Here is a 13,659-nt window from a genome sequence, read left to right as displayed (position 1 = left end):
TCTGAAACAGTATCAGGAGAGGAACACCTTTTTCTTTCTTTCTTTTTTTTTTTTTTGAGACAGAGCCGTGCTCTGTCGCCCAGGTTGGAGTGCAGTGGTGCAATCTCAGCTCACTGCAACCTCCTCCTTCTGGGTTCAAGTGATTCTCCTGCCTCAGCCTCCCAAGTAGCTGGGATTACAGGCACGTGCCACCATGCCAGGCTAACAGTAGAGACGGGGTTTCATTATGTTGGCCAGGCTGGTTTCAAACTCCTGACCTCAAGAGATCCGCCCGTCTTGGCTCCCAAAGTTCTGGGATTATGGGTGTGAGGAACATCTTAAAGACCTGGATGTAGAGTTAACAGAAGACTCCTTGTTTACAACGATTCAGCTGCTAAAGGGCTGTCATGAAAAACAGATTTTGGACCTCTACCAAGATGAAAGCCAAGAAGAGTAAGATAGAAGTCCAACAACAAATAAATAAATAAGACAAGAAATAAAGAAAGAAAAGGAAAAGAACTGCCTACCACCCAAGACTATCGAAGCACAGGCAGCCTGGGAAAGGAATAAAGGAATGTACTGCCTGCCACTGGAGGAATAGGTGGTAGGAGATGGCGATGGACATTTGACAGGGATGTTGTGCAAGGGACTCCTACTTCAGGTTAATGGTTGGGTCAGATGATGTCTCTTTCAATTCTTAGGTGTTATGATACCACAATAATGTTTCCCTCAGTCTCCAATATAACATTCATATGAATATGGTTGATCCTAAGAAGCTTAAATACCTGTATGTCTTGGTATTTTCCAAATGATTAAATAAATTGTTCATTTATTGGTCCTGTCTCTAAAGCCTTGTTTTATATGTTATCAATATTGGTGCATTGCCTTGCATTCAGTAACTGCTGAATTGCCTGTTTGTTTTGAAAAATAAAATATTCAGAAAAATTGCTCAAGAAAATTTGATTATTCAATGACCGGAAAATGGGGAATGATGATGTTGGAAAACTTCCCCAGTAATAATGGCTGACATTAGTAAGTGCTTACTGTCTTCCAGACACTATTCTAAGTATTTTGCATATAATAATATTGTGTTTTATGCAATATTCACAAAAACTTGTAAGTGAATACTCTTATTATTCCCACTTTGCAGATGAGAAACCTGAAGTCTACAAAGGGTTGACATAACTTGCTTATATCACATATTCGTTAGGATAGAATCTGGATTCTAACTCAGCTAATTAGACTCCAGAGCCTGTGCTCTAAATCATGTACCCTATTGCTATAACATATCTACCTTCTACCCTAAATTGGTCTGTATGCATTTCTCTGTGAATACATATCACTTTACAGATCCCTAAGAGATGAAGTTAATAGATCATAAGGATGGTTAACATATCATATAGTTAACATATCATAAAGTTCTGACTGTTTTTCTCTTTAAATGTTACGATGGTGATAACAGTCTTCATTTTACCTTTCCAGCATGCTTAAGTTCTTGCTTATCTTTGTTGGCAAATCCAGTCATTGCTGCGGTTTCAATCATTCCTGTCACGGCAAGTATTGGAGCAATACTCAGAATCAGGAGTGTCATCTCCCATCCATATAGAAAAGAAATGATAACTGAAAGTCCCATGTTAGTTGCATTTTGTGTCAAGACGCCAATCCTGGAACCTGTTGCCTATAATCAGATATATTTTGGGGGAAAAAACTCAATTAACTTTACATTTACAAGGACTCCTATTATAGTTCCTGGCAAAACAAGGTAGACTTTTTAAAAAAAGAATTTATACTTAAATTTATACCTTGAATTTATACTTTGAGATTAAATAAGATATATATTTTTATTTATTTACTTATGGAGTCCCACTCTGTCACCCAGGCTGGAGTGCAGGGGTGCAATCGCGGTTTACTGCAACCTCTGACTCCCGGGTTCAAGCGATTCTCTTGCCTTAGCCTCAGGAGCAGCTGGGACCCACCACCAAGCCCGGCTAATATTTTTGTATTTTTAGTAGAGATGGGGTTTCGCCATGTTGGCCAGGCTGGTCTCAAACTCCGGACCTCAGGTGATCCGCCTGCCTCAAAATGCCCTAAACTAAGGAAATATACTTTATTTTCATGTCTTGATGTCCAATATTGAGATGTCCAAATGAACTGGATTTTAGTTTAGGGGAACACCATAGAAGACTGTATAGAAGCATGATAGGAACAGACAATCTGAAATCAAATACCACCTCCTTAAAGAGAGACTTGTATGTTGCTCTGAGACCTTTCCTTAAATAGTTTAGCAGGATTTTATAGCCCAGTGCAAGTTGAGTGTGTTGAAAGCTGAAGTTACAGGATTTCCTTTGTCTTCTCAGTGATAGATACATACCCACACTCTTCTTGTTTCCTTACACCCAAACACCCAGCAATAATAAAACAACTTACTTGTGCATACACATAGATACCTATACCCTGACACCTCTTCAACACTAACTTACAGATAAGTTCTTGGTAATAAAGCTGATGTTTGAAAAATGACAGAATCATAGTTACTATTACAAAAAACTAAAGAAAGAGTCTATCTTTAGTTAAGCATTTTTTACTATTTCCTATTTATAAAGTTGTAATCACATTTGCTAGGAATTTTCTAGAAAATCAATATTTTAATAAATAATAGCATTAAAGTACCAGTTTTACATACATGCATAACCAATATGTACTTAAAATTTAAGTATTTGAAAAAGATAGCTTGAGTTATGCATATAAATTCTTTTAGAAGGTTTTACATATTCTATTTCATGGAGAGTAAAAAGGGAAAGAATGCCATACTTTAGCTTAGGTATTCACCGCAATAGAATCTAACTCACCTTAAAAAACGTTCTAAAGTGAATTATTAACTTCTATTTGAATGGAAAAAATTTGCATTATGAACTGTAAAAATGAGATTTTTGTATATTTTTTGTACATTTACCTTTCACACAAATTATCTCTTTCTATTGGTGAAGATAGTATAATCATGCAAGGAATAGCTCATGCCGTCTGACTCAGTGCTTTTGGGAGCATGAAGCTTTGTGTTGGAGAGGCAAGAGTTGCTATGGAAAGGAAACCAACATGGACAGGAAACAGTAGGGCAGAAGGGAAGACACACTAAAAGCAGGCCAAAATAGGATAAAGGCCCAACTTTAGGCACTAAGTAAGCACTTTACCTTTACCATCTTATTTAATCTCATAACAATGCAAAGAGATGGATACTATCACTAGTACTGTACAATAGATGAGGAAACAAAAGTAGTAAGACAAAATAACTGCTATATGCTTGTAACTGGAGGATAAAAAACTCTTTGTTCCCTGAATCACTTGGGATTAAGTGGCTGGCCTGATACGCTATCATTTCTGCATACTTAGAGATGGTGTTTCATAAACAAGAACATTCTCTCTCTTATCCAAAATACCATGATCAAAATCAGGAAATTACATAACTATCATTTAATGCTTAGACTTCCTTCAAGTTTTATCAATTGTCTCAATAATGCATTTTATAGTGAAAGGATATCTACATTGGAATCACACATTTCATGTAGGTGTCACACCTCTTTAGTCTCCTTTAGTATGGAATAGTTCTTCATTCTTAACTTGATGTTCATGACATTGACTTTTTTGAAGATCGCAAGCCAGGTATCTGGCAGAATATTTCTCAGTTTTAGCTTATCTGATATTTCCTCACAATTAGATTCAAATTATGCGTCTTTGGTAAGAATCTTAGAGAAGTAATGCTGTGTTCTTCTCATTGCATCCTATCAAGTGGCATGCAATTTTGATTGGTCCTATTCCAGGCACTGTGCACTTGTATAATTAATTAAGATGGTTTCTTCCAGGCTTCTCCACTATGAAGTTGTTCTTTCTCCCTTTGTAATTAATAAATGTTTTGAGGCACTTTGAAACTATGTCAAAATCCAATTTCTCATCAAACTTTCGATTTATTTATTGCAGTATGAACTAATGACTTTTAAATTTCTTCAGTGGTTTGTAACCTGTTACTATAATCATTTATTTTGACTCAGATTATCCCGCGTGTGGCCAATGGAAGTCCCATCAAGTTGGCTTTGTCCTTTGACATATCCCTATCAGTTTTGGAATATGTCCTTACTTTCTGACACAAAATGATTTTCCAGTTTCATCTGGTACTGTCTCTGCCCTACTTCTGGAATTAGTCATTTCTCCAAAGATCCCTAGGTTCTTTTAGTGGAGAATTTTATTTAGCAGTCAAGATATGGTGCTAGTTGTACTCATTATTACTGGAATGTCAGTGGCCAAACTAGAGAATGTGTGTGTGTGTATTGATAGATACATGCACACATTTACATCTATATTTGTTTCTCTATATTTCTTGAAACTCATGAGTCATATCAATACCTCCAATTCCAAGTCAACATTGTAAGTTTACTTCCAGTTTTCTCCTTTTCCATATTTGTTATCCCTCTCTTCACAAGGGAGAGAACTGGCTCCCATTGTCTTTAATAGATTGATTTATGTGATTAATCTCTCTGTGGGTAACACATCTGCTGTCATGTCTCCTGCCTCTTCCCTGCATGGACACCCTCCTCACCCTGCTCTGGCTCTGCTTCCCTGCACTGGGCTGCCACCACACTGGGTGTCATAATATCAGGGCTGCAAACCCCAGCCCTACCCCTTCCGCTAAACTGATGGAAGGCCAGCACTCTTAGCCACTCTATCATAGTAGTGATGAGTTGAATGATTAAGGATATTCATTAAAGTGTGTACTTTGGATAAGGTTTCTCTGATCCCATTTTTGCACACTATAAATTGGTTTCACTCAGTAAAGATCTAAGAGGCAATATCAAGAGAGGAAAGGAGTTGGAAACATCATAGTATGAGGTAAAATACATTTTTAAAATAATTTCAAATATGTAGAATTATCTTTATAATTTTTATAAGAACTACACATCTTATGGATCATCTTTCAGTGGGATGTATGATACTTAAGCAATAAGCTGAAACATTAAGTTCTTTAGTGCTAGGATTAAAAAATGATGGCCCCTGTTTACCTGGAAAGACAGGTAGAATCGACCACACTTTGAATTATATTTTTTTGTTCTGATCATGAAAACAGGATCATTAGAAAAAGTTTAGATAAAGTTAAAATCTACAGGCTTCTAGACATAAATACTTATACACATTCAGATTCGGTTTATTATCTGCATGCAGTTTTATATTCTGATTTAATCCTTGTACATTATACTGCAATCATTAAATATTCTCCAAAAATATTTGGGTTGCCTTCAATTTTTCATTATTAAAAATGAAGATGTAATGAACATCTTTACAAAAAATCTTTGTTCTCCTTTAAAAATGGCCTGCTGTTAAATTTCTAACTGGAATTACACCTTAAAAGGTGTAATTCTCCCAACTTGAAGGGACTTCCATTGGCTACATCTGGGATAATTTGAGTCAAAATAAATGATTGTAGTAACAGGTTATAAACCACTGAAGAAATTTCAAAAGGTGTATATACTCTTAAATTCTTGATGGGTATTGCCAAATTGCTTCCCTAAAAGATTACATCAATTTTCACCAAACTATCAAAAAATTGGCATTTTCAGTAAAAAATAACAGTAACAAATCCTCCCTCCCTCCAGGGCTCTGCCTAATTCCGAAAATCTTTGTGGTTTCAGTTTCAGGCCTGTATCTGGTGATGACTGAAACATTTTCCAATTTCTCACTAAAATATCTAAGAAAAGTTCAAAACCGTAAAAACACAGAACAGCAAACACTCAAAAAATTATGAAATACTGAAAACTAAGATGGACAGATAGCCTGGTTAAATGTTTAAGGGTATGATACACTAACTCTAAGAACTATGGGCTGGGAGGCCGAGGCTGGCGGATCACGGGGTCAGGAGATTGAGACCACCCTGACGAACACGGTGAAACCCCGTCTCTACTAAAAATACAAAAAAATTAGCCGGGCGTGGTGGCGGGCGCCTGTAGTCCCAGCTACTCCGAGGCTGACGCAGGAGACCAGCGTGAGCCCGGGGGGCGGAGCTTGCAGTGAGCGGAGATGGCGCCACTGCACTGGGTGACAGAGCGAGACTCCGTCTCAAAAAAAAAAAAAAAAAAAAAGAAAAAAAAAGAACCATGGGCCTAAATGGGGATTCCATTTGGCACACAATGCTGACTTACACTTCATCTCCTGGAAGTTTAAGGATAAAAGAGATAAATGGTGATGTACGTTATAGACTAAATTGTGTCCCCCCGCCCCCGCCGCCATTTATATGTTTAGGTCTAACCTCCAGTTCCTCAGAATGTTACTGTATTTGGGCCCGGCGCGGTGGCTCAGGCCTGTAACCCCAGCACTTTGGAAGGCGGAGGCGGGTGGGTCACGAGGTCAGGAGATCAAGACCATCCTAGCTAACACGGTGAAACCCGTTTCTACTAAAAAATATACAAAAAATTTAGCCAGGCGTGGTGGCGGACGCCTGTAGTCCCAGCTACTCGGGAGGTTGAGGCAGAAGAATGGCGTGAACCCGGGAGGTGGAGCTTGCAGTGAGCCAAGATCGTGCTACTGCACTCCAGCCTGGGCAACAGAGCCAGACTCCATCTCAAAAAAAAAAAAAAAAAAAAAAAGAATGTTACTGTTTTTGGAGATAAGGTAATTATAAATAAATAAATTATAGATACGGGAGTAATTAAGTTAAAGTGAAGTATTTAAGGTGGGCTCTAATCTAACCTGATTGGTATTCTTATAAGAAGATGAAATTTGAGCTAGGCATTGTGGCTCGCCCCTGTAATCTCAGCACTTTGGGAGGCCGAGGCGGGCAGATCATGAGGTCAGGAGTTTGAGACCAGCCTGATCAACATGGTGAAACCCCGTCTCTACTAAAAATACAAAAATTAGCTGTATTTGTAACAGGCTGTAGGCATGGTGGTGCGCGCCTGTAATCCCAGCTACTCAGGACACTGAGGCAAGAGAATCGCTTGAACCCAGAGGCGGAGGTTGCAGTGAGCCAAGATCACGCCACTGCACTCCAGCCTGGGAGACAGAGCGAAAGTCTGTCTCAAAAAAAAAAAAAAAAAAAAAAAAAAGGGAAATCTGGACGCAGCAGACATTGCACACAGAGAGAAGGTCATGTGAGGACGCAGACAGAAGACAGCCAACTACAAGCCAAGGCACTTGGAGTGAAACCCAATCATGCCGACATCTTGCTCTTGGGCTTCTAGTTTCCAGAACTGTAAGGAAATGAATGTCTGTTGTTGCAGCCCCCTAGTCTGTGGTCCTTTGTTATGAAAGCCCTAGCTGACTAATACACTGTCCTTGCTCCTCTGCCTCCCACTCCCACCCTAAGTTTCAGAGTCATATGGACTAGACAATGGGTGAGATGCTGTGGACCTTAAGTTCTTGGCGTTGTTGGAGGCCTTCTATGTCTTTCCATAAATACTAAATGCTCCTGGTGCGGGGTCATCTCAAGCTCCAGATAGGAGGACCAGTCTGGAGTGTGGCGTTCAGTTCAGGGACGTGCTCGTAAGCCTGGGCCTTGTCGGTAGATGTGTGGCCATCTAAGCCTTGGGACTGGAGGAGATCGCTGGGGAATTGAATAGATGGCAAAAGGCAAAAGGAGATTCCCTGAGGCGCGCTGGGGTTCACCACTCTTTAGAATTCCCAGAGAAAAGCTGTATTTGTAATAGGCTGTAGGGTTTAGGCTTCACCCACTTTGCTTTTCCGAATGAGCCCCTAGATGGTCCAATTTCTCTTCTAGGGAAATGACAAGGCTACCGTTTTCAAATTTTGTTGCTTTTCCTTACCGTAAAGCTGACCTTAAGAATAACTTTTCCTCTTTTCCAGGCCCATTCCTCTCCCTACTGTGGTCTTTTGAATTGAATACATGTCTCCACAATTCATCTTTAGTGTTTATTAATGCATATAAGTGTATCCATGAAAACCATATGGTAATGCTTTTGTGTTTATCCCTTAAAATGTCCATCCACTAAAGTACTGTGTTTAAAATCAGGGGTACAATAAAGAAATATTGGTCTTTGCCCTTGGTTACTGGAAAGTGCTCCTAAAAAAATACTAAATGCTCCTATAGCTACATAAAATTTATGTATATTGTGATGTGCAATCATTGGAGCTATTTTTTAAAACTATAATTATGTTTTGTTGAGAATAAGGTATTCATTGCTCTTTAAATATAAAATTTGTTTTATCTAAATATTACCAAGAATTATTGTTATCAATTACTTGATGGGGGTTATATTTTGTAGGCCTTGATACATGTATTAATTTCCACTTGGTAGTTTCTTTTAATATTTTGAAGGCAATGATTTTTAATTTTTTGGATTTCAATTCTTGGCACAGTACCTATATTGTCAAAAGGATAAATCATATCCACTGGGGCATTATTCTTTTCTGTTTGGATATTTCCTATTAGGTAACCATAATATAGTTCCTGATTCCTCATTACCGTCTGTTGTTTGTGTTCTATTAACTTTAAAGATTATAGCTCACCTGGGTGCGGTGGCTCACGCCTGTAATCTCAGCACTTTGGGAGGCCGAGGTGGGAGGATCACCTGAGGTCAGGAGTTTGATACCAGCCTGACCAACATGGTGAAACCCCGTCTCTACTAAAAATACAAAATTAGCCGGGCGTGGTGGTGGGTGCCTGTAGTCCCAGCTACTTGAGAGGCCGAGGCAGGAGAATCGCTTGAACCCGGGAGGTGGAGGTTGCAGTGAGACGAGATAGTGCCACTGCACTCCAGCCTGGGTGGCAGAGTGAGACTCTGTCTCAAAAAAAAAAAAAAAAAAAAAAAGTTACAGCTCTAGGCTGGGGGCGGTGGCTCATACCTATAATCCCAGCACTTTGGGAGGCCCAGGTGGGAGGTTCACTTGAGCCCGGGAGTTCAAGACCAGCCTGGGCAACCAAGCAAGACTCTGTCTCTACATAAAAATGAAAAAATTAGCCAGGCACAGTGGTGTGCACTTGTAGTTCCAGCTACTTCGGAGGCTGAGGCGGTAGCATGCCTTCAGCCCAAGAGTTCGAGGTTGCAGTGAGCTAGGATCATGCCACTGCACTCTAGCTTGGGTGACAGAGTGAGACCCTGTTTCACACACACACACACACACACACACACACACACACACACGCATACACACACGCACACACACTTAAACCATGCATTCCAGCTCTAGACATTAAAGTAAAAGGAAATAGAGTAAGGAGTAGAGGCCGTGCACAGCGGCTCACACCTGTAATCCTAGCACTTTGGGAGGCTGAGGCAGGTGGATCACCTGAGGTCAGGAGTTCAAAACCAGCCTGGCCAACATGGTGAAACTCCATCTATACAAAAAATAAAAAAAAATTAACTGGGCGTGATGACAGGTGCCTGTAATCCAGCAATTTAAGAGGCTGAGGCAGGAGAATTGCCTGAATCCAGGAGGTGGAGGTTGCAGTGAGCTGAAATCATGCCACTGCACTCCAGCTTGGGCAACAGAACGAGACTCTGTCTCAAAATAAATAAATAAAAGGAGTAGACAATAAGAAAAGTAGACAACAAAAAGCTTGCTGAGCATTGTAGTTTTCATGCATAAACTCGAGTAGTGTATTAGGGAAAGAAGTAGAAATACTTTACAGAGCCACACTATACAAATATTTGTCACTTAAAGTTTGTCTAAGGACTATACACACCAACCTAATTTCTAAAAATATCCAAGAGTGAACTTGACAGATTTTTGATGAGACAGCGTTCTCTATTTGAGTTTTTTGTTTGGGACACAAGAACTTTCTACGAAGTGGCTTGTTCTTGCATATCTTTGCTTGCTTAATAAACTTGGGTTTTCCATTCTTGTGTTAATCTACTTCTGGAAAATAGAATTATATCCTTTCTATAGTTCATTTTAGTTTAAATTACCACAAACTTATTGAAATGTTCAGTCAGTGCAACCGAGAACAAGCCACAAACCCTGCTTTTCGGTGGTAGTGGCACAATGAGAAAGATCTGAATATATTTCTTCTGTTCCAAGAAGAATAAACAGAAAATAAGAGACTCTTGGCCTTGAGAACTACTACAAGGACTGAAGGAAAATGGAATGTGGTCTTAAAGACCCAGAAAAATAGTGTACCTCTGGAAAGAATTTAAAACTGGAATCAGAAGAAATTTAATTAAACTTCTTAGATTCTTTAGCAAGAAGCACAAAAATATAGTTTTTTTGAAATTAAGAACAAAATGTCTTGTTTAAGTAATTCTTCAGATAACAATTATTTATGGAGTGTCTACTATGTCTTAGGTACTATGCTAGATGCAGGGAATATCACTTTGATAAGAAAATTATAAAAGGAAGGAAACTCAGTGTGGAATTATAGAAATAAGAATTCCATATGGTAGAATTTCTGCTTCTGGCCAAGACGGAGTAACAAGGATTTATCCTCTCATCTAAAACCAAACAAAAAATAGACATAATACATGAACCAGTGTTTTTCAAGACACTGAGCATAAGGCAACCAAGGGCAGAGGTGGCAAACAAACAAGATGACCCCTGTGGTTGCTCTGGCTTACTCCCTTGGAAGAGTTTCCAGGTGGCAGTGCAAAGAGCCCAACAGACTCTGAGTTGAGGAGACAAAGCTGAGAATCTCAGGAATCTAAGTCAGCTAGAGTTTGCAGCAAAGAATACTAGAGAAGAGAGAGAGTCACAGAATGATAAATCTAGATATCTGCAGAGGGTCCTTCTTGAGTATTCAGCTGAACAGTGCATACATGTCAGGACTGGGATTAGTGCCTGGTAACAGCAGCCAGACTGGAAAACCTTCTGAGTCACAGGGCATTAGGTAGAGTATGTGGAAAGGTTTTGCCTTTGTAGTAGGCTCCAGTCCTGCTTGACAAACCTTAAAACCAAGACCCAAAAAGATCAAACTATTCTCAGGTAACTTAACTGTATCCCACAACAAAACCCAAGAATATTTATAGAAATATAAAAATATCCAGCACCAAAAATTTTAAATTCACAGTGTTTAGCATATAGTCAGAAACTGACAGGGGGCTGGGCATGGTGGCTAACACCTGTAATCCCAGCACTTTGGGAGGCTAAGGTAGGAGGATCGCTTGAATTCAGGAGTTCAAGACCAGCCTGGACAACAAAGTGAGACCCTGTCTCTATAAAAATAAAAAAATTAGCTGAGTGTGGTGCCATGTACCTCTCATTCCAGCCGCATGGAAAGCTGAGGCAGGAGGATTGCTTGAGCCTGCTCCCAAGTCAAGGCTACAGTGAACTGTGTTCATGCCACTGCACTTGAGCCTGGGTAACAGAATGAGATCCGGTCTGGAAAAAAAAAAAAAAAATTCCCAGGTATGCAAAGTAGCAAAATAAGACCTATGATAAGGATAAAAATGAATCCATGGACACAAACCCAGAATTGACAAAATGTTAGATATACCACATGATCTCACTTATATGTATAATTTAAAAAAGCCAAACTCATACAGACAGAGAGTAAAATCATGGTTTCTAGGAGGTGGGGATTCAGGGGGTTGAGAAGATGTTGTTAAAAGGATACACAATTTCAATTAGGAGGAATAAGTTTAAGAGATCTATTGTGTATCATGGTAACTATAATTAATAATAATATATTGTAAACTTGAAAATTACCAAGAATATAGATTTTAAGTGTTCTCACCACATAAAAAATAAGTATATGAAATAATACATATGTTAAATAGCTTAATTTATCCATTTCATAATGACTACATATATAAAACATCATTTTTATACCCTAAATATATAAAACTTTTACTTATCAATTTAAAAAGCTACTACCTATATATATTACATATTAGAGTAGTCAAGAGATAAGGAAGATATAAAAAAGATCCATATTAAAATTCTAAAAATAAAAAGTATAATGTCTGAGATGAAAAATATATATGATAGGATCAATAGAAGATTAAATATTGAAGAAGAAAAGATCATTGGTTTTGAAGACATAGCAATAGAAAGTATTCAAAATAAATGCAGAAAAAAAATGAACCAAGCATTGGTGAGCTGTGGTAAAACTTCAGGCAGCCTAATATATGTAGAATTAGAGTCCTTGAAGGAGAGGTGAGACTAGAAAGACAGAAAAAAATACTTGGATAAATAATGGTCAATATATTTTTTAAATTTGGTGAAAACTATATGCCCATAAATCTAAGAATTTAAGTGAACTTCAAGCATAAGAAATAAGTAGGAAGCTATATCAAAACCCGTCACAATCACATTTCAAAGTCAGTGATAAAGAGAGCATGTTAAAAGCAAAGGAAGAAATATCCATTATGTTCAGAGGAAAAAAGATAAGGATAACAACAAATTCTTCATTGAAAAAAATCAAGCTAGACGACAGTAGAGCAATATCTTTTTTTTTTTTTTTTTTTTTTGATGGCATCTCGCTCTGTCACCCAGGCTGGAGTGGGACTACAGGTGCCTGCCACCATGCCTGGCTAATTTTTTTGCATTTTTTAGTAGAGACGGGGTTTCACTGTGTTAGCCAGGATGGTCTCGATCTCCTGACCTAGTGGTCTGCCTGCCTCGCCCTCCCAAAGTGCTGGGATTATAGGCGTGAGCCACCGTGCCCAGCTGAGCAATATCTTTAATCTACTAAAAGAAGGAAAGAAAGAGAAAAACTGGGTTGGGTGCAGTGGCTCACATCCATAATCCCAGCACTTTAGGAGGCTGAGGCAGGCAGCTTACTTGAGCCCAGGAGTTCGAGACTAGCTTGAGCAACATGGTGAAACCCTGTATCTACAAAAAATTAACTGGACATGGTGGCATATGCCCATAGTCCCAGCTACTCAGGAGGCTGAAGTGGGAGATCACCTGAGCCTGGGAGGTCAAGGCTGCAATGAGTAGTGATCACACCACAGAACTCCAGCCTGGGTAACAGAGTGAGACCATGTCTGAGAGAGAGAGAGAGAGAGAGAGAGAAAGAAAGAAAAAAAGGATGAAAAGAAAAAACTGTCAACCTCAAATTTCATATCTGGTGGAAATATATTTCAAAAAATTAAGGTGAAATAAAGACTTTTCAGGCATAAGAAACTTGAAATAATTAGTCATTATCAAGCTTACTCTATAAGAAAGGTGAAAAAAAGAACTAGATGCAGAAGGAAAATGATACCAATGGAAATAGGTACCTAGAATAAGGAATGAAGAGACCAGAAATGTTAGCTACATGAGTAAATATATAGGACTTCACATATTTATTTAAAATTCTTTAATAAAAGATGAGTTTTTTGTTTTTGTTTTTTAATTTTTTTATTATACTTTAGGTTCTAGGGTACATGTGCACAACGTGCAGGTTTGTTACATATGTATACATGAGCCAAATTGGTGTGCTGCACCCATCAACTCGTCAGCACCCATCAACTCGTCATTTACATCAGGTATAACTCCCAATGCCATCCCTCCCCCCAAGATGATTGTTAAGCAAAACTAATTACAATGTAGTATGGGTTTATTACATATTTAAAAGGAGACTATATGACAACGATAGCAAAAGATTTGGAGGGGAAACTGGAAGTACTGCACTATTTTAAGTTTCTTACACTGTAAGTTGACATCGTATTGCTTGAAGGTAGACTGTGATAAGTTAAAGATGGGTACTATAAAACCTAAAGTAACCACTAGAATACCAAAACAAAACATTATACTTAGCAGTAT

General features: G+C 38.6%; 1 protein-coding gene across 1 annotated transcript in view; it reads right to left on the bottom strand.

Moving 5' to 3' along the window:
- ABCB5 (ATP binding cassette subfamily B member 5) overlaps positions 1 to 13,659 on the bottom strand; it is a 126,864-nt gene that overhangs the window by 28,846 nt on the left and 84,359 nt on the right. The window contains exon 20 of the mRNA XM_050785400.1: positions 1,454 to 1,657. Coding sequence (XP_050641357.1) covers positions 1,454 to 1,657 — 204 coding nt within the window. The remainder of the gene's footprint in view (positions 1 to 1,453; positions 1,658 to 13,659) is intronic.

Source organism: Macaca thibetana, chromosome 3 (assembly GCF_024542745.1).
Source record: "Macaca thibetana thibetana isolate TM-01 chromosome 3, ASM2454274v1, whole genome shotgun sequence".
NCBI lineage: Eukaryota > Metazoa > Chordata > Mammalia > Primates > Cercopithecidae > Macaca > Macaca thibetana.
The sequence above is the reverse complement of the archived record's forward strand: the minus strand, read 5'-3'. Positions and strand labels throughout refer to the sequence as shown.